General features: G+C 30.8%; 1 protein-coding gene and 1 long non-coding RNA gene across 9 annotated transcripts; both read left to right on the forward strand.

Annotated features, from left to right (window-relative positions):
• The first annotated feature begins 1,050 nt into the window (after window positions 1–1,050).
• On the forward strand, window positions 1,051–2,224 carry LOC142226803 (uncharacterized). The gene is made up of 2 exons (XR_012719753.1): window positions 1,051–1,545; window positions 1,603–2,224. It is a non-coding gene; the product is annotated as an uncharacterized LOC142226803 (long non-coding RNA).
• Window positions 2,225–3,101: 877 nt separating this feature from the next.
• Not3 (CCR4-associated factor Not3) lies at window positions 3,102–18,401 on the forward strand. Of its 8 annotated transcripts, none has more exons than XM_075293293.1 (14): window positions 3,102–3,223; window positions 3,831–4,091; window positions 4,162–4,259; window positions 4,327–4,461; window positions 5,734–6,069; window positions 6,150–6,273; window positions 8,074–8,357; window positions 10,595–10,655; window positions 10,728–11,099; window positions 12,111–12,221; window positions 12,302–12,541; window positions 12,617–13,230; window positions 16,330–16,539; window positions 16,618–18,401. In XM_075293293.1, the coding sequence occupies exons 2-14, from the start codon at window positions 4,067–4,069 to the stop codon at window positions 16,714–16,716; spliced, it is 2,709 nt and encodes a 902-aa protein (XP_075149408.1). In that variant the 5' UTR covers window positions 3,102–3,223; window positions 3,831–4,066; the 3' UTR covers window positions 16,717–18,401. The 8 variants fall into 8 exon arrangements, with proteins under 8 accessions (XP_075149408.1, XP_075149409.1, XP_075149412.1 ...); XM_075293294.1 differs by having other exon boundaries at window positions 12,305–12,541; XM_075293297.1 differs by having other exon boundaries at window positions 8,101–8,357.
• Window positions 18,402–20,518: the final 2,117 nt, after the last annotated feature.

Raw genomic sequence — 20,518 nt, forward strand, 5'->3', positions numbered from 1 at the left:
TATCGATCCCATAATCATGCAGCAGTATCGATTATGCCTTCGGACTTAACTGATAATGTGCACAATATATGGGATATGTTCGACACGAGCACTGTCGTCCGGAATAACTGATAGTCTGTAAAGCGCATAAAGCGCATTACATGTCGCCGATTAACATTTTGCACCAAAACGGCGTTAGTATTTATTACCATATCGGCTACAATATCGCTTCGGCTTCGTTTTCTGTTCAGGAGAAGTAATGTTGGAAATTTTGATTACTTTTGACTATTCGTTACTACACGTTACTTTTGAATTGAGTACTCGTTACTACTCGTTACTTTAATAAAAAATTCAAAAAAGACCATTTGTATAATTTTTAATAATATTTTCTTTCCCAACAGATAATAATATATATTTGGTGCTTTTTGCATTTCGGGAGTTGGCATCACTGATAAACGGCATAACAACTTTGAAAGGCGTCAATTTTTGTTTGACCGCCTTTTGCACCCTGCAAACATTTTCTATCGAAAGTGTATCGAAGTAGATTCACCCTGGAAGATAAAACTTTCATAGGCGATATCATTTTCTTATCGAGTAAGTGTCCCCGTTCGGGAACAAATGTCCCACTACGCGATAGTGTTCTCGGGGAATCAAACCAGTGACCAAAAGAAGTCAAAAAAGCGATAGTTATTTTTTAAAAAATAAAAATGATGATCGGCCGCATCGAGCTTTGAACTCGGAACCTCTCGTTTTCAAGTCAGAGGCTCTCCCTCTGTGCCACCCACGCTCGTTGGTTGATAGTGGCTTTTTACACACATGTACTCCCAGAGAGGTGCTATTGAAAAATTAGCTATGTCGATGTATGGAGTCTATATTTAGATTTTTGATCGCTGTTAGAGTCGAATTTGTTTCGAAACGGAAACACCCCACGCGATAGTTGTTTTTATTGTTGCTGTGCTTGCGATTTTACTACCAGAAAACTTCCTAGCGATCCGAAATAGTGACATTTTAGAGGAAAGACGATAAAACTATCACCCAAATGTTGGCAGGGCAGGTTCGAATTTTTTTATTTGATAGTATTTGTTTTGTTTACTTACATGTATTATGTATGTGTATCTATTTTATATGTATGAGTAAAATGAGTATTTTCTCAGAGTATTTTATTTCAAATTGCCTGCATATTAATGAACAATTTTAAATGGCTTAAATATAAATGTCAAATTAAAAATATCTGGATGTGGAACAACTTTTCAGAGCGGAAAGAAACTATTGACAAATTTCTAAATCTGAACGGATATATGAACTAAGGATGCATCCTCCATCCTGCATAAATCCTAAATGTGGTACCTTGAAAGCGGTAACATTTAAACATCCCATTTTATTTGCATTTATCCCATTTTATTTGCTGATCTATGTTATGGAACCTTTCGACGAACCATTCCCTTCATTTCGATCACAATTTGATGGCTACGACTCGAATTTTGTGGTTTTCAAAACATCTTTATGCCGCGTAGAAATATAAAAATACGAAAATTGTTTGGAAATTATTTGAAATTATATTATTTGGTAAGTTAAAATGGAATGAAAAGTTAAAGAATTCTCTAAACGCATATTTATTTGCAGAAAACTAATATCTTTGGATGACACATTTTTGGAAGCATTCAAAAGCTAATCGATGAAAAAATATGGTGTCTCATCGACAAGTGAAATTTTCCACAAATCTTTCAAAGTGCAACCAATGGATGGATAATCTATCCTTTTCCATAACTACACCTAGAAAACAAATTCGTTGCCTCAACCGAATTATTTGCCAGCTGTTTTGGGATAATTATTTTATTATTATTCAGCTGTTTTGGGAATCCTAGTCAAACGAAAGCATTCGTTTCGGATATGAGAAATTGGTTGTTATTTATATGGTTTGTTGGTGCAACCTCCCACGATGTTATTTATTGTTACCCTGACCAATTGTTAGATATACTTACCAAATTCCAATTTTAAATGAAAAGGGCAGATTATATTGAGATTATATAATTCAATTTTCATATATTATGCATGTACGTACATATTACAGTTTTTATAAATATAAAATTATAATTCATACATAGACTTATACTTACCAGAAATGTCCTCCTTAAGTCTCTAGATATAAATACAGATCTCTGAAGTAGTTCTAGAATTTTATGTGCTTAATACAATAAAAGTATTTGTGTTGGTTGGTGTATGAAGCCTGCAAACTTTATGGAAACTTTTGTAATATTCCTTTTTTATAAATCGGTGCGATACTTACCTTAAGCCAAATTCTATTCTATGGGATAAACTATTCAATTTATTGCGGACTATTATTAAGTACATTTAGTGACGCTGTTCCCCGTTTTGCAAATTATGTAGCGTCATGTCATCTGACATGTCGATGTTGATATTAATAGTTATTTGTTTGCAACAACTGCCTTAAGCGCGTCCCATAATTTGACTAAGATTCTATTAGTTTACTCAACTTTTGGTTGTACCAACCATTTGTTGATTCCCATGCTGGTGGTTAGCTCAACAATTTTATACGACATAAAACCAAATTTATCGGCGTTGGTTATCGTAACCAATTGAATGGTTATGGGAATTTCTATTTGATCCTGTGAACTTTTTATGGTCGTGTTGGATATATAATGGGTAAAATAATAAAAACATTGTTCTTGTATCAAAAAATAACTGCCTGTTCATGAAACTCAAAATCGTCCCGCGACGAATCGTTCGTCTAGAGTGAAACTAAAATAACTTTATATATATTTGCTAGAAATCCTCCAACTTTGCCATGGACTCATCCTTTATGATTTACTATCGACCACCGAAACAATTGTGATTCAAACTCTAGTTCTCGAGATATCAACGAGTGATTTTTGACGTTTCGTTCGTCTCGAGGCGAACGAAAATTCCAGTAAGTTCTGTAATGATCGAATATTATAAATATTCCCTAATTGTTTGAAAAACAGTTGAATTTTAGCATTTTTCAAACGTTTGTGTTTATTGGGATTGTATTGTAGATATTGAGTACTCATTTAACTGTAACGAGTACTCAAAAGATTAGTCAGTAACGAGTACTTGCAATCAAATACTCGTTACTTTCCCAACACTAAGGAGAAGTACAAGTGAAAAAAATCGAAAATTGATTTTAACAAAAAATCGCCAAAATATCCAAGCATTATTTTTAATAAATATTTTCTAAAAGTTTTGTTATCCAAGTATAAAAGAGGTGAGGGAGTTTTGCGGTAGAAGAAAAGTGTGCTTGAAAACTAAGTTATTTACCATTAAAATATACAATCAAAGCTAAATGGAAAGAATTCATAGGGAAGAAGAAGAATGTGAATGCGACGAATGAACAAAAAATATGCATAGAAAGTTTAGTACGGATTAAAACAATAAAAATAATTGCAAAATAGGGAGATTTGTGTTTGGTGTCTACGAAACTGTTCAATTAAACTCTAAAACCATTTAGAATTCATGTAAATAGTTCCACAACGAATGTATATAATAAAATCTCTAGAATATATGATATTATTAAATCCTTGGAATCGTCTTCCATAGCTTGGAATAATATATAAAAAAGGCATTATGTAGTAGTTTCGAAATTGCGGTCTTTTTGTGTTTTTTATCCTCTCTACATAGTGACGTCTCTTCTATGTCGAGTGTTGCACCAACCAACAACCACACGATTACATTAGTAACATAACATAAAACCAACAAATACACTGAATTTCTATCTCCATCTATAGGATAGGAACGACACTTCACTAAAATAATAATTATTTCATTGCATTATAGTCTGATTTTCATAATGGTAGTTTCTCTAATTTTTTTAGGTGAAATAAACCAACCACGGATACATATTGCAACTGTTCCATTATTTATATTCCTCTCGTATTTGATAAATGAGAAGGAATTCTCCATCATAGGTCTGGAACTGCATTGATGAATACTCGTATGTATTATTTTGTGCATAGTTAAGACGAGAAGGAACCAATTTTATTAGCTGTAGTCTCTACTGGACTATGTCTAAGCATTTGTACCAAGAAAATAAACAATTGTTTACATAGCCATGGCTGCGACGAGAAAGTTGCAAGGTAAGTTCCAAATCCTGATGCATTCACAAATCCAAAGTGTTTTATCTTCTTCGTATTACGATAATTCTAGGTGAAATTGATCGATGTCTGAAAAAAGTTGCCGAAGGAGTTGAAACGTTTGAGGATATTTGGAAAAAAGTACACAATGCCACCAACAGTAATCAAAAAGTGAGTAACAAACATGGGGTATGGAAAGTTTTTTCCATTTATTTATAATAAATATGATTCTCATAAGGAAAAGTATGAGGCCGATCTCAAAAAGGAAATTAAGAAGCTACAAAGACTTCGCGATCAAATAAAATCATGGATAGCATCGGCAGAAATAAAGGACAAAAGTTCACTTCTGGAAAATAGAAGGCTTATTGAAACAGTAAGTACGAAATTTGTAAAAAATAAAAAAAAAAATAAAAAACTTAATTGAATAACTTTGTAAAATTCAATAACGGAGGTTTCAATTTAAAGAATCGATTTTATTTATTTATTTTCAAATACGTTCTTAATTAATTAAAATATAATAAGAATCAGAATTATCTCCGTATAAACGTTGTTGTTGTGTAGGGTTTTTCCCTTAATAAAATCACTAAAGTTCAGCTAGTCTGTGAGCACAGATTAGCTGAACTTTAGTGAAACTAGAATGACACGTATAGGGAGCCGATCATAAGAACAAATCGTTTTGGGCGGGCTCCATATTTTTACAGAGACGGTGGCTTGACAGCTAAACCAACATTTACTTGTATAGGATAATCATCCAAAGAAATACAAGAATATTTCCTTTCTTTAAAAGTATAATATATAGAAGTATTTAGAAGATATTCCTATCATAGGTTAGGTAGCGCAAATGGATTTGTCTTGTACATCTAGACGTCTAGCAAATCGGATAAGTAACAATTATGGCGGCTACACTTTCCCCGACTCTGATTTTTGTTGTTTCAAAGCTGTCCGTAGAAGGTCACGTTCCTTCTGTACTATGCGGCATTTGACTCTAAGAACAGGCATTCATAGCACACTCGGGATTATCTTTTTGCGGGAACCATGCGCCAAGTCCTAACAACATCTCACCGCAGTAGCCTTTGGGTTATTAGCATAGGACCCAACTAAGTCTTCATGTTGTGCATAAACAGTAGACCTTGACCGGAGAATCGTCAAGCAAGTTTTGTCATATAACATATAATTATTTAAAAATTCGTAGGACAATAGACTTCAATCTTATTGTTCTCCTTCTGTCATTAATTTCTTTCGATTTAATTGTACAGTGAAACCTCTGAAATCAGGACACTCCGAAGAGCAGACAAAATTAGAAAATTTTTGTAGAACATTTGTGCCCATATGCAAAACAATTTATTGACAGTCTATCAAAGGAATTTCTATGGTAAAAGTAGGCTTGAAGTTTTCTATAACTTTTTGTATATGGATGGACGACAGTTTTCACGAAGAAAATTTAAACATTTTTTCAAAAGATATTGAAATTACGACAACAACAATCCTTAATTCCATGCAATTTTTCATTACATTTTTGTTTTTAATTCTTTGGAAATTTATATTGCCCAGAAAAAGATTTTATAATTTCTTCGTATGTATTTATGTTACACCTATTGCACACATTCAAAAGGGAAAATGACATTTGACTTTTTTTTTCATTTAGCAAATGGAACGTTTCAAAATTGTCGAGCGAGAAACAAAAACAAAAGCCTATTCAAAAGAAGGTTTGGGTGCTGCACAAAAAATGGATCCTGCACAGCGTATTAAAGACGAAGCCCGTAATTGGTTGACGAATTCAATAAGTTCACTGCAAATACAGATCGATCAGTATGAAAGTGAAATTGAATCATTGCTGGCAGGAAAGAAGAAACGTCTAGATCGAGACAAACAGGATCGCATGGATGAACTAAGGTCAAAATTAGATCGTCATAAATTTCATGTAACAAAGTTGGAAACATTATTGCGCCTATTGGACAATGACAATGTGGAGGCAGAACAGGTAATTTTGTTGTCTGTGGCATTACTTACAATATGGTGAAGCTAACGAAAAAATATATAAAATTTCATTATATTTAAAAGGTTAATAAGATCAAAGATGATGTTGAGTACTACATTGATTCATCGCAGGAACCCGATTTCGAAGAAAACGAATTCATTTACGATGATATCATTGGCATCGACGACGTTGAATATTCAGGTACAGGTAAGTGGGATTTACCACAAACTCCTATTAACTCCTGGTGGTGTTGTTTGAAATACTAACAGCATTACGGGTTTTGCTTGTTAAATGTGTAGTTTACTTGGGTCTCAATAGCTCTTTTCGTAAATGTATTTATATTTCCCTGAATCCCCTAGGGCAATCTATTCTTATACATAGAATTTCAAAAACAAAACACAAAAAAATCCTTCAATAAATCCTGGCAATAATCATATAATTCCGCGGCAACTATTTTCCTACTATTATTGTATCAAAACACATAAGGTGTCAAAGCGAAATAAATATATATTTTATTGTACATATGGTTAAAATTTTATATATAATAGTTTTGGATCATTGATTAGAGGGAATATCTCCTTTTTCGTTTTATACCAAAAGCAAGAAGCAAGACTTCCCAAAAAAAGTTCAAATATTCAAAAAATTTTCAAATATTAAATAGACAAACTTTATGACTAAATTTGACTAATTCAAATAATTCGCAAAAATTATTTTAGACATATAAAAAATGCTATTTGTTGATCTTTTGAACTGTTTCCCTATTTCTTCTTTAGTATTTATGGTATATAATGGAATTTTCTTGTAAATGTCCTATGTTCCCAAGTGGAGTGAATAAAGGAATAAAAAATGGTGTATAGATTCAGCGGATCAGATGGAACCGCTTGAAATCGTGTATGTGATATTAGTTTTTACCCTCTGGCACCACACAAATTTATTAAACTATTCCGATCCGATACCAATTTTCTGCAACATATACGAATCGGTGGATATTGGTATATAATTCGATATAGACATCATATGATTCGGACTGCAAATTTGACATGTAAAACTTTCTGATATTCATGTGCCATACACCTCAAATTTTGTATGGTAAGCTAAGCTCTTATCGAATAAATCTCAAAAGCCCGAGTGAACTCAGCCTATATGTGGTGAAAATGGAGCTAATCGTTTTCATCCACCTACATTCTGCTGTCTGATTTTCATCAGTGTTTGAACTTCAATAACAAATTTTTTATTTATGGATAGAATAAATCAAACCACTTGATCCTTCTACCAATCAATGACTCTTTAACTATTAAATATATTTTTATCCTATATAAATCTAAACCATATGTATATCTACTGATCTATTATATTCTACTGATATCTGCTTCACATTCAGTAGTAACTAGCTGCACTTACAAAACACACTTTTTAGAACAAATGCTTATAATCAACTCTGAAAGATGATGGTCTCTTCCCCTCATTTCCAAAACAAATCCTCTATTAGTATCCAAATACATACTATATTTTGTTTCCCCCCAACCTCCCCCCATAATCAACATTATACATATTCTATGTGTGTTTTTATGTTTTCTCTTTTTTTCTCTCTTTTTCTTAAAAAAATGAAATATAAAAATATAAATGAAACCAATGATTTCCGTAAATGTGCATATTTATGATTTCGAAACAAAATTATGTCTGATCCTGTTAACAAAAACATACAAATCAATCCTGTTTCTAAATATGTGTGTGTGTGTCTGTGTGTCAAATTTCTGCAAAATTATTCGCCTCAACATAACTATTTAACAACATTTCCAAATATATTTGTTATCGTATACTGTAATACGAAATGAAATAAACAAATTCGAATCATCATTCGAATTTCTATTGAAACGACCTTTAATTAAATGTCTCTTTGAAAAATAATGAAATAAAACATTACCAAAAAACAATACACGTTAACTACATGTAAAAACAAACAAACAAAAAAAAACACAAAAATTTGGTATGCCATCAATTGTAAAGGTGTCTCACTTGGTATTCCATCATCAGCAACAACCGACAGTAATAATAGTAATGAAACCAGCGGCTCACCAAGTAGTATAACATCAGGCGGTAGTCCAGTTCAATCACCATTGCCAACTCAACAACGTGAACAACAGCAGCAGGCCTCAAATACAAGTGGTAGTGGAGGAGGTTCGGCACATCAACAGATCAACCTTAATTATTCAAGCGATTCAACAGCAGCCGATGGTACAGCAAAGGATAAACACAATAAAAATGAGAGCAACAACAGCAGTAAAGCTAAGGTATTTATGCTTATATAATTCTCATTATAATTAATGTACAGCATTTGTATACAAAATATCTGACACGAACTGTTACCAATTCAAATGACAAAAATGTTTAGAAGTACTCTAAATTTTTTAAAATTTTTTTTTGTAGCTCGATATGACCATTGACTTGGTGAATTAACGAGTTGAAAGTTGTACACATAAAACAAAAATTCACGAAAATATTCCCAATTAAAGGTTGGTATTAAGTTCGAGTTTAACCGCTAAAATCGTCATGTTTTCACGATTACTTTTCTTTAATAATCCATTTTAAGGAATACAAACTTAGTTCAAATTTGCTTTGGACTATTCCCCATCAAGTTATATTAAAATTTGCAACAAATATGTATAATTTTATTCCTTTTTTACTGATTTAGTTTTCACTTTAGCGGCTAAACTCGAACTTAATACCTTAAAGTCTTAATTGAGTTTATTAATAAATAAATAAATAAAATAAATAAATAAATAAATAAATAATTGGCTTTCAATTATATTTTTAATTGGTACTATCGTTTCTGTGATTGAAGACTTATCAATTAAAAATTAATTGAATCAATTAATTTCGTGATTGAATACAAAAAAAAATATTTTTTTGTGTGTACGAATGTAATCTGCAGATGTTTATTGGTCAAAAAAGACGAAATCGAGTTTTTCATTGGAATTTTAATCATCAAAAAGTCTAAAGTCGCAATCAAAGGTCGAAAATTGCATTTTTGGAAAAATCAGAAATTCTCAAGTCGATTTTTTCCAAAATTTTCAAGAATTCAAAAATTAGACTTTTTAAAAATTTTTAAAATTTCAAAACTCGACTTTTTGCATCTCATTGCAACTTCTTCACACAAAAATGTTTTTCTGATTCAATCACGAAATTAATTGATCCAATTAATTGTTTAATTGAAATGTCTTCAACCACAGAAATGATAGAATCAATTAAAAAAATGCATTGAAAGTCAATTAAAAAAATAATTGATCAAATTAAAAAATTAATTGATACTATTAATTTTTGTGATTGTTTTTTTTTTTTCAATTAAAAATTTTTTTGAATCAATTAAATATTTAATAAAAAAAAATTCCCAAGTCGATTTTTTCAAAATTTTGAGAAATTCAAAAATTGGAATTTTGAAAATTTTTAAAAATTTCAAAACTCGACTTTTTGCACACAAAATTTTTCTTCTACTTCAATCACGAAATTAATTGATCCAATTAATTTTTTTATTGAAGTGTCTTCAATCACAGAAATTATAGAATCAATTAAAAAAATAATTGAAAATCATTAAAAAATAATTGATCAAATTAAAAAATTAATTGATACTATTTATATATTTAACTCATTTTACAACCAAGCCGAAATTGCCATATACGGTTACAGGGATACTCAAAATAAAGAATTACATTAAATTTAATTAAAAAAAATATAAAAATAATTAGGACTACAATCAAGGACTGCAAAAACTTGACATATAATTACACCTTATTACTAAGTATATATCTTACTACTATATGTAGACTACGTTATAAAAACAATTTGATATATAAATATAAAAATTTAGGAATTGATTACTACTCTGATGATACTATTAATTTTTGTGATTGTTTTTTTTTTTTCAATTAAAAATTTTTTGAATCAATTATATATTTAATTGAATATTTTTTAAAACTCAATACTTTCATTGGAAAAAATTTCGTGAAATTTTTTTCTGTATATGTAAAACGCTGCAACTCCTTTTTCTTTTTCTCGAAAATTCATATTTTGCAACTTTTAAAATTTTAAAAAATTCGAAACATAGACTTTTCCAATTTTGTAAAAAGTTTAAAAGGGGACTTCTTGAAAGTAATCCAAATCCCACTTTTTTGTTTTGGTGTAAGAACTTTACAATGAGCTCACCTTTGGTATTCTTTCACGGTATATTTCCAAACCTTTAGCCATTTAATTACGAATAATCTTGGATACCCAAGCCAGTTTAGGTGTTGGCTTGGATACCCAAGCCATTTTAGGTGTTGTAACTTTCCAACAATCCCACTATTACGGTAGAACTCCATCACGAATAAATTTCTTTCTAAATAAACTATGAGTCAATGCATATAATGAGCTGATAGGAAATATGAATGTAGCTACCATACCTTGGTAACTTGGAACTTTGTAACGCTTCGTGTTAGATACACTGTAAATATTTGTGCATTACTTTTATGCATTTTTTACTTTATTTCTTTAGCAACCCGTTAAACCTACAGCTGTTCGAGCTAATAATAAAGCAACTGTCGGAGCATCAGATGGTATGTTGTAAAATATTTGAGAATTAGTTCAATATTATGATGTCACATATTTTGTTCTTGTTCTTTTTTTAGTTACCGTGACTAAAATTATCAGTTCAACTCCTAGTAAAAATCCTCATCAACAGCAGCAGCAACAACATCATCCTACACAACAACCTACAGCTGCAGCAGTGGTAGCTGCTTCGGTAGTCGGAAATCATTCGAATTCAAATACCATTAACACTTCAAGCGGAGCAACAACGTTAGCTGCCGCTGTAGCGGCGGCGGGCCACAATCCTCCTGTACAACAGCATGCACCAGCGCCCACGTTACAAGGAAATCCAACCCTAGCATCTGTCGCGGCATCCTCAACAAATTCCAGCAATGCAACACAAATTCAAGGCCAATCTGTGATTCAAGCTACACCGACAATTGCGTTTTCTGCAGTTGCTAAACATAATACATGTAAGTGACAGATAATCTATAAATATACTCTCCATTTCGTTTCATTCTATTTTGGCAATAACAATTCATATGCCTATTTTACCAAATGCATATAACCTGTGTTATTTTATGCCATATAATTTTTCTACTTTTTCTTCACCTGTATATTTTTTATTATTATGTTCCAAACGTAAAAGTTTAGCTTAATTTTCTGAATAATATTTGCAATAACCATTTTGTGTCTTAAAAAAAGACAAAATATAAAGTCGATACGATTTTTCATTTCAAAAAAGTGTAGTCAAAAATCCAATGAAAATATCCAGTTTGGATACGGAAGTGGTACACAATCGGATCAGAAGCAATTAATTTTACATGGGCTTGTCATAGGGTGAAAGTAATTCGCTGTATTGATTTCATATAAATTCTTCGGAAGTGATGTCGTTTCAGTATTTCGAATTTCATGTGAAAAATAAGTTTTTCTTCTCTCTCTCTCTCTACGCAAAAACTTTTCAAATAAAACTAGCACGTAATTCATTCACGTCAACAGAGAAAATTTCCTTTATTTTATATGTCTCTTTGGTTTATGCCCGGTAAAATTCCGAAAATTTAATAAACTGGATTTTTATACATCACCTCAACAGACCTTTTTGTAAAGAGAAAATTAAGTCCAACTGTAGAAGAGTTTTTCGAAAGTAAATTAAAAATTTTAACTTAGAAAGAATATTTATTGAGACAAGATTTTTACCCAATAGAAAAAAAATCAAAATTTCTAACAAGATTTTTATTTTAAAAATTTATCTTGTACAAATTAATGCCTTTTATGGCATATAAAAACCATAAAAACTAATATATAAAATGTCTGTAAAAATTGTGTTTGGGTGGAATTATTCTTAGCCCCCTTGTACCCATTAGCTACGCCAATTTTTTATTATTTTTTTCAATTTGGTTTTTATAATTATGTTTTCAAATTATGCAATTCATTTGAAGACACACAAGAAATATATCCAACAAATTATAAATATATTCTCGTAGCACATCTTGAAAACGGTCCTGTGCTTGGAGCATCATATGCTATCGTTGGTAGTTCATCTCAGCAACAGCAATTAACAAATCTTCAAACTAATTCTTCTCATTTACAAAATGGTTAGTTTTTAATTGAATGTGATTCCCCAAAATGATTGTAATTTATGGTTTTCTTTTTCGTTTCATTAAAACAACATAAGCAGCCCACAATACTTCCAATAATTCAGCAGTAGGTAGCATTGCGAATGTAGTGCAACAAGGAGCCAATGCAGCAAATGTTAATAATTTGGTGACGACGGCAGCAGCCAATTGCATTTCACCTAATGGTATGACTGGTTTGCAACAAGTTCTGAACGCACAGCAACAAGTTCTGGGATTGGGTGGTACGAATAGTAATACACGAGCCTCGCCAGGATTACTTTCACCCAAACACATGAACGGTGGGCTTTATAAAATTCATACTTAGAAGGAATTTTGGAATATATTTTTTTTAAATTTCGCATTTTACATTTTAGGCAATTCGGTGGATGCTATCTCATTAAAAACTATGGCTCAAGAAGCCATTAATCGATCTGTGATCGATTCAAATAGCCTTTCACAACAGCAAGCATCTAATATGGATAACAGGCAACAACAACAACAGCAACAGCAACAAGTACTACAACAGCATTTCTCATCTGACACAACTGCCAATTCACATCAGCAACAAGCGAACACAGCTACAGCTCTTGCAGCTGTAGCAGCATCAACAAATGGCCCCTCAACGGTATCAGTGGTTGGCAGTAATAGCGGTGGTGGCGGCGCTGGTAGCGGCGGTAATGGTGTCGGCCCCATTGGTAGTAATCTAAATGCATCGGCTTTAACAAATGCTGCCGGTCAGCAGCCTATAGGCGCAGGTGCATCATCTGCAAATAGTAAACAATTATCCCAACAGCCCACAAACGAAGCACATATACCACCACTGTTGGGTGTAGCACCATTGGGTCCATCACCGTTGCAAAAGGAACATCAATTACAATTCCAAATGATGGAAGCAGCCTACTATCATTTACCAACACCTAGTGACTCAGAGAAATTAACAACGTATTTCCATCGTACACCAGTGCAAACACCACCGCACTATCCACAGGTATGAATTTTTTCTGTATTATAACAATCAACTGATTCATACAAAATGCATCTTACTTTGATTACGACATTCCATTCTTAAGATCTTAATTGTAATTCAATCACGAAAATAATTGATCCAATTAATTTTTTAATTGAAATGTCTTCAATCACGAAAATGATAGTATCAGTCACAGTTTTTATTGGGCATAAAAAATACTTGTTTGAAAAATTAATTGATTTCATAATCAAATTTCAACTAATTTTTTAAATGATACAATTAAAAATTTAAGTAATGTTGAATACAAAACTCAATTAATTTTTTAATTAAAAAAGTCAACATTTTTCAATTACTTTCTGAATTGGCTTAATGTTTTTAGTTTGATTAAAAATTGATAGTTTGAAATAATTTTTTAACTTAAAATTAAAAAACTATTCATCACTTTTTTAACTGACTTTACGGTCATTTTAATGTGGCTCCGTTTGGCTTTAACTGCCTGAAAGCAAAATGGAAATATCTTCTCTCCAGTTATCTTTAACTGAAAAATTTTCAGTAGTTAAGTTCCTAACTGGTATATAGAAAATATAGGCAAGATGACAGATATCTCCGTACAAAAAAAAATGTTTTCTGATTCAATTACGAAATTGATTGATCCAACTAATTTTTTAATTGAAATGTCTTCAATCACAGAATTGATATTATCAATTAAAAAATTAATTGAAAGTCAAATCAAAATTAATTGATCGAATTAAAAAGTTAATTGATACTATTAAATTTTTGTGATTGATTTTTGTTTCAATTAAAAAAATTATTGAATCAATTAAATTTTTAATTGATAACTTTTTAAAACTTAATTAAAATTTTAATGGGAAAAAATTTTGTTAAATGTTTTTTTCTGTGAACTACGGCTTAAAAGTTCGTTAGCTGAAGGCCAGTATTAAGATCGCATTATTGTGCTAAAATAGCCATGAAAACACCGCGAAAACACGGTTACTTTTCTTTAATCACCCTTATTCCTGAAGTCGCCCTCGCCCTCGCCGTCGCTTTTTGTCGCTTTTTGGTATTCCGTTCGTCGATATATTCTGCTATCGAAGAAAATCGGCATTCCTGGGTCGCTTTTTGTCGCCAATATCGTCGCTTTTTGTCGCCTTTAAATTTACCAGCGACGAGTTTAGTGTTTAATTTTTGAAGAAGTTTTTTAGACTTTATTAATCGAACAATTGAAAAATAAATTTAAAATATAGAAATTGTTAAGAGGTAAAGTGACTAATCTTCAACAATTACAAAAAAATTGGAAAAAGATCAGTATATATAGCAGTTATGGTCATCACATTCAAATCATAGAAAATAACACTGTACAATTAAAGTAAAAGTGTTGATTTTCAATTCAATTTATTTTTAATAGAAACCCTTCATGGCCAATGTATTTTATTTAGCACCAAACTTAGATAACAAATGTGTCCTTCACGAATTTTGAATGATCCTTGGGCACATAATGTCAACGTCGTTCCAATTGTATATGCCGGATGTTGTTATTGTCCTAATGTAGATATCTAAATCATTTCCCGAGCCAAGTTTATCATTTATTTTGATTTTCCAAGTAAAAATTGGATTACAAACAAATAACATTTTAAACGCAAATAATTAAAATTCAGTTTTGTATATCAGCTGATTGTTTTCTTTCATGATGATCCTTGTGCCATTGATCTCAGCGTCGTCTCCATTTTTATAGTTTTGGAAGCTTTTACTGTCCTTGAATATATATCCATATTTTTCCCGCGTCAAATTAAATATTTTTCTTGATTTTTCGACATAGACTTGCGTCGGAAATAAAAATATTTTAAACCGAAAAAATTAAAATTATTTTTTTGCACATCAGCTGATTGTTTTCTAGTGATATCGGCCTTTTATTACCGAGTATTGTAATTGGTACAAAAAGTAATCGTCGTCGTCGTCGTCGCCACTTCACAGGAATATCAATTGAATGACGAGACGACTTAAAAGTGGTAGCCAATCCCACTCACGCAGTTTCACGAAATGAAAACCTGTAATTGTATCAATTATTTTATTAATTGAAAAAAATTTCAACTTCAATCAATTTTTTAATTGGAAATATTGTGGTGATATTTTTTTCTGTGTAGGCATACAAATGTCAAAGTCAATTTTATGTAATTTCAAAGTCAAATTTCAACGAAAAGAAGCAGACCAAGGCAGATTTAGTAAGGTAGTTTTAGTATTACAAAAACAAAGATGTCAGTCGCCATATTGAAACTTTGATTGTCAGTCAAATTGAATTAAATGTCTCACTTGTTGAACAATATGTTCAACAAGTTGGAAATTTAAAATAGAGAAAATCCGGAAATGATCGATGTATGCTTCGAAATATGATACGGTCTACAAGAATAATTGAAGTAATTCTTACCATCAATTATGAGGATAATTTATTTCGATACTTTTGTGTCATAAATTTAAAGCAAATTGAAAATTCAAAATTTTTGGTATAAAATAATTTTATTTTGTATTTTTATTTGTCACAATTGTCTATTAAACATTGGCGTAGCTAGCAACATTTTCGTAGGGGGTAAAAGCTACAATGTGTGCTCATTGTGAAGATACCTCAAAAAGAGAAAAAATAAATTCTTATAGATGGGAAGAAACCATAATATTTAATTCAATGATATATAATCATGATTTGAAGAAATACTGAATGGTATATGGTAGGGGGAGATGAAAAACCCATAAAACCCCTTTAGCTACGCCTATGCCATTAAGCAGATACCGACAATCAAAGTTCTGCTCAAATGAAAAAATTGTAATCATCTGATAGCTTGAAACTACCTTCCTAAATATACCTTGAAGCAGACTTTGATTTGCCAACTCATCAAAAAAAATCAAAAGACGCCTTACCCAAAATCTTATTTGTCAGAAATGTGATTTCATTAATCGCATAAATCCAAAATCTATTTTTATTTGGTCAATGTCTTAACTCATAAATGTCTAAAACTATAAATTCGACTCTTTGATAATTCTCATTAGAATCTCTTGATCATATTCTATTAATATTACTTTATTGTAGCATTAATAAAAAAATGTGTTTTTTTTTTTTCTTATTATCTCTAGCAACAACTTCCAATATACGATACTGTTGAATTTTATCAACGCCTCTCAACGGAAACACTATTCTTTGTTTTTTACTACATGGAAGGATCGAAAGCTCAATATTTGGCAGCTAAGGCATTGAAAAAACAAAGCTGGCGTTTCCATACAAAATATATGATGTGGTTCCAACGACACGAAGAACCCAAAATTATCAACGATGATTACGAACAAGTAGGTCACATAGGAAAACACAAAATATTTTAAAGCGTTTGTTGTGTGGTAACTATTAATAATTGACGAATTTTACAGGGTACGTACATCTATTTTGATTATGAAAAATGGAGTCAACGAAAAAAGGAAGGATTCACTTTTGAATACAAGTACTTAGAAGATAAAGAGCTAAATTGATTGACTTGAAAGTATTGATATGATACAGTCAACAACAAATAGCTACATTGATTTCAAATGGATCTTCAAATCACTATTACAACAACAACAACCTAAAATTGAAGTTGCATTGAATCACAAGCCAACCAACAACAACAACAACTCCCCATGTAAAAAAATACTGCTTAAATATTTCACTTGCATATATTTTCTTTTATAATTTTCTGTCCCTCCTTATAACATTACTTTCCACATTCTCCTGTCTTTCACTGTCCGTCTCTTTTTTTTACTCTCCTCCTTGATTGTTTATTATAAAAGGATTGAAAAAGATTTAAGAATATTTTTTTTTAGAACATTGTTCTTTGTTTTGTATACATCATCGTAGTTTTGCTAAGCAGCTAAAATTACTGCTTTTAAATATATAGAATTACCCACATATAGTTTTCCTTTCCCTACCCCTTTTCTGTATTCCTTTAACTCTCTATTACTCATGTAAGCAGCAGAAACTTGAAGTTGAATTTTTATAAAAAAAAAGAAAACGAAAAAAAACTACTGAAATTTTTTGCAAATCATATTACGTTAGTTGTACTCATAATTTTTTTCTTTTTTATTTTAGTTTATTTTTCTTTTTTCTTAATATTAAACAATTATATTATAAATATGATAAAATTGAAAAAATTAAAAAAAAACTTGGTTTTATTTTTTGTTACACCATACTTCTTATACATATACTATATACACCCTTCCATCTTCCCGCCCTTCAAAACAACTCTCAATTCAATTTAGTAAGAATATAATGTAGCAACAACAACAACAACAAAAATTCATTGATTATCCAAAAAGAAATATATAGTTAAATGCTCTATAAATATATTCTTCGAAGTTAGAATAAACGACTAAATTTCGTTTTAATGGCCACCGAAGAGGTGAGCTTAAAACGAATAAGCATATGTAGAAAAGCAAAGAATTTTACAATTGAACCCATACCCAAATAATAATAATATTATTAATATATAACTAAATACACTATCCAACAAGTCCCAACACACAAATTACTCCCCACAGAAGAAAACATTTATTGAAACAGTAAAACAAACACATACACAAAACAAACAAAAAAATAGAAATTGACAACAACAGAAAACAAATTTGAACACATCTAAACATTTGATTGAAAATATCGCGTTTTTAAATTAAATAACTAAATACACACACACAAACACGTTATTTATTACTTAGAAATTTAAAACAAATCTTCATCAAGTATAGAGAAAATATTTCAAAAAAAAAACCAGAAACTCATCTTTAAAGACGTATGTGAGTATTATCCATATACCAAAATGCATACAACTGTTTTTAGCAGAAATTCCTTTAACACTGGCAAAACATTCACAACAAATTAATATGAAAAATGACACTTTTTCATAGAATTTGCTAAAATATTACATAACTACTAACATTTGCGAAGGAGGAGGCTTCTTTCCCAAACAAAAAAAAATAAAACTCATTTTTTTGCTAAATTCACATAAATACAAAATTCACACTATTCACATTAAATTAATATTTAAACCAGAAAAACGTTTTAAAAAAAATATACATGCATCAATACATTAAAAATAAACTTTTTAAATGCATCGTGCATCAAAATAAAAAATATTTATGAAAAAATATATACTTCATTTTTTAAAGTATATAACATTTTAAAATCATGTCTTGTTATTTATTGTGGTGGCATACATGCTAGCTAATAAAGGCAATGGTAAGATGGATAGTATATAACAATTGAAAAGTCTCTGAACTCACCTTGGTAAACCACTTTTCTTATACCCTTCACCACTACTGTGGTCTGTCTGTCTGTTCATGTATTTTTGTGTGCAAAGTACAGGTCGCAGTTTAAGTCCGATCGTCCTCAAATTTGGTATAGGGTCGTTTTTTGGGACAAAGAATATCGCTATTGAAAAAATCGGTTCAGATTTGGATATAGCTGCCATATATATTTATCCCCGATCTGGTCATAGTTGGCTTGTTCAAATTCCGTACATCCGAATATTTTATGAGTCTCGAAAAACTTGCAAAATATCAGCCAAATCGGTTCAGCTTTAGATATAGCTCTCATATATATCTTTCGTCCGATTTAGATTCATATGACCACAGAGGCCAAAGCTTACTACCGATTTTGCATAGAGAGTAGAATTGACATTCTACCAATGCTTGTACGATTTGTTCTTCGCTTCTACATAGACAATAAACCGGTCAAATTTCATTATAACTTGATGGAGAAAGATCCAAAGCAACAGATGAAAAATGTACTTTCTGATATTTTAGCGCGATAATGCGGACTTAATACCGGCCTTATCGGAAAACAGAAAATAGGCCATACTTGGAGAAAACGGTGTATGCGGAGTTAAAGCTAAAAATCATAAAAGCTTGCACGCATTTTCACTAACAGGACACAACGCTTTCTTATTTGTTTTTGTATCCACCACCATAGGATGATGGTGAGGGCATTTCGGGAACAAATCTACTTTAGCAAAAGTTGTTAAAAAAAGAACAATTGTTATTTAACCCTTTCACTACCGATGTCCATTCAGGAGGACATTCGGAAACGACTGCAAACTCTACCCTCTTAGTTTCGAATTATTTCTCGATGTTATTTATAGTAGAGGCTTTAATCTAAACCAGCTATAAATATTTTCTTCCATATTGGCGAGCACTAAAATGCATTTTTGTAAACTTCTTTAACAATAAACGAAAAATACGAAATTTTGAGACCATTTTCCTACTGTATGTCTCCAGCAAATGGACGTTCATACAAAAACTATAGCTGGTATGTTTTCGGGTTCTTTTTTGTATTTTTTCTCACACTTCGAAAGATATTATGGGCCAAAGAGCGCTTATTTTCGTAAGACAATTTGGTCTCAATTCAAGAATCAAGTTTTCAGAACAAACTCATATAGCACGAGAAGTAATTGAGGCAAGTCCTCAAAATTACACTTTTTGTTCTACATGTTCTTACTATAATATATATATATATATATATATATATATATATATATATATATATATATATATATATATATATATATATATATATATATATATATATATATATATATATATATATATATATATATATATATATATATATATATATATATATATATATATATATATATATATATATATATATATATATATATAAATTAAAGTTCTTAACATTAGGTTTATTTCGGTAGTGAAAGGGTTAAAGCGAAAATGTAAAGTAAAACATTTTTCGGAAAATCCTAGTTTTCGAGGTATCCACACCTCAAAATCGGTATTTTCCTTTATATTTTTGTTATTTCTGACAGCAATTTTTCATTAGTAAAACAAGTAAGTAAAGTCTAAAGTCGGGCGGGCCGATTATATTACACCCTTCACCACTATGTAGACCAAAAATTTGTGTTACCATTTCAAATTGTTCAAATTTGTTGGGAGTTGTTATGAAGGCTTTTATTAGAAATATTTAAATAATTTATTTACAATATGGAGACAATTTTTTGTACTTCTATAAAATCTCTAGAATTAAAATTTAAATCGGCCGACACCCTGGGATGAAACACAATGTTAGTTACAAAATATGGGAAATATAAAGCTAGAGCAATTTTAATGCAATTGTACGAAACTATCGAGTCAACTGAAGGAAACTCCCATTGAAAATGGTTCTAAAAAATGAAATATTCTACTCAACTCTGGCGTATATATACAAAATTTGAAGCAAATCAGGCTTCAACTCTGGCTTTTGTGCAAATCGGACGAAATATATATATATATATATATATAT

This window comes from Haematobia irritans, chromosome 2 (genome assembly GCF_050003625.1).
Source record: "Haematobia irritans isolate KBUSLIRL chromosome 2, ASM5000362v1, whole genome shotgun sequence".
Classification (NCBI taxonomy): domain Eukaryota; kingdom Metazoa; phylum Arthropoda; class Insecta; order Diptera; family Muscidae; genus Haematobia; species Haematobia irritans.

Bases quoted from the DNA above. Each gene is read 5' to 3' on its own strand.
- Not3 (XM_075293293.1), top strand. From the start codon at position 4,067: ATGGCTGCGACGAGAAAGTTGCAAG. The intron at 6,070-6,149 runs GTAATTTTGTTG...TATATTTAAAAG, and splicing joins ACAATGTGGAGGCAGAACAG to GTTAATAAGATCAAAGATGA. The intron at 12,222-12,301 runs GTTAGTTTTTAA...AAACAACATAAG, and splicing joins TTCTTCTCATTTACAAAATG to CAGCCCACAATACTTCCAAT.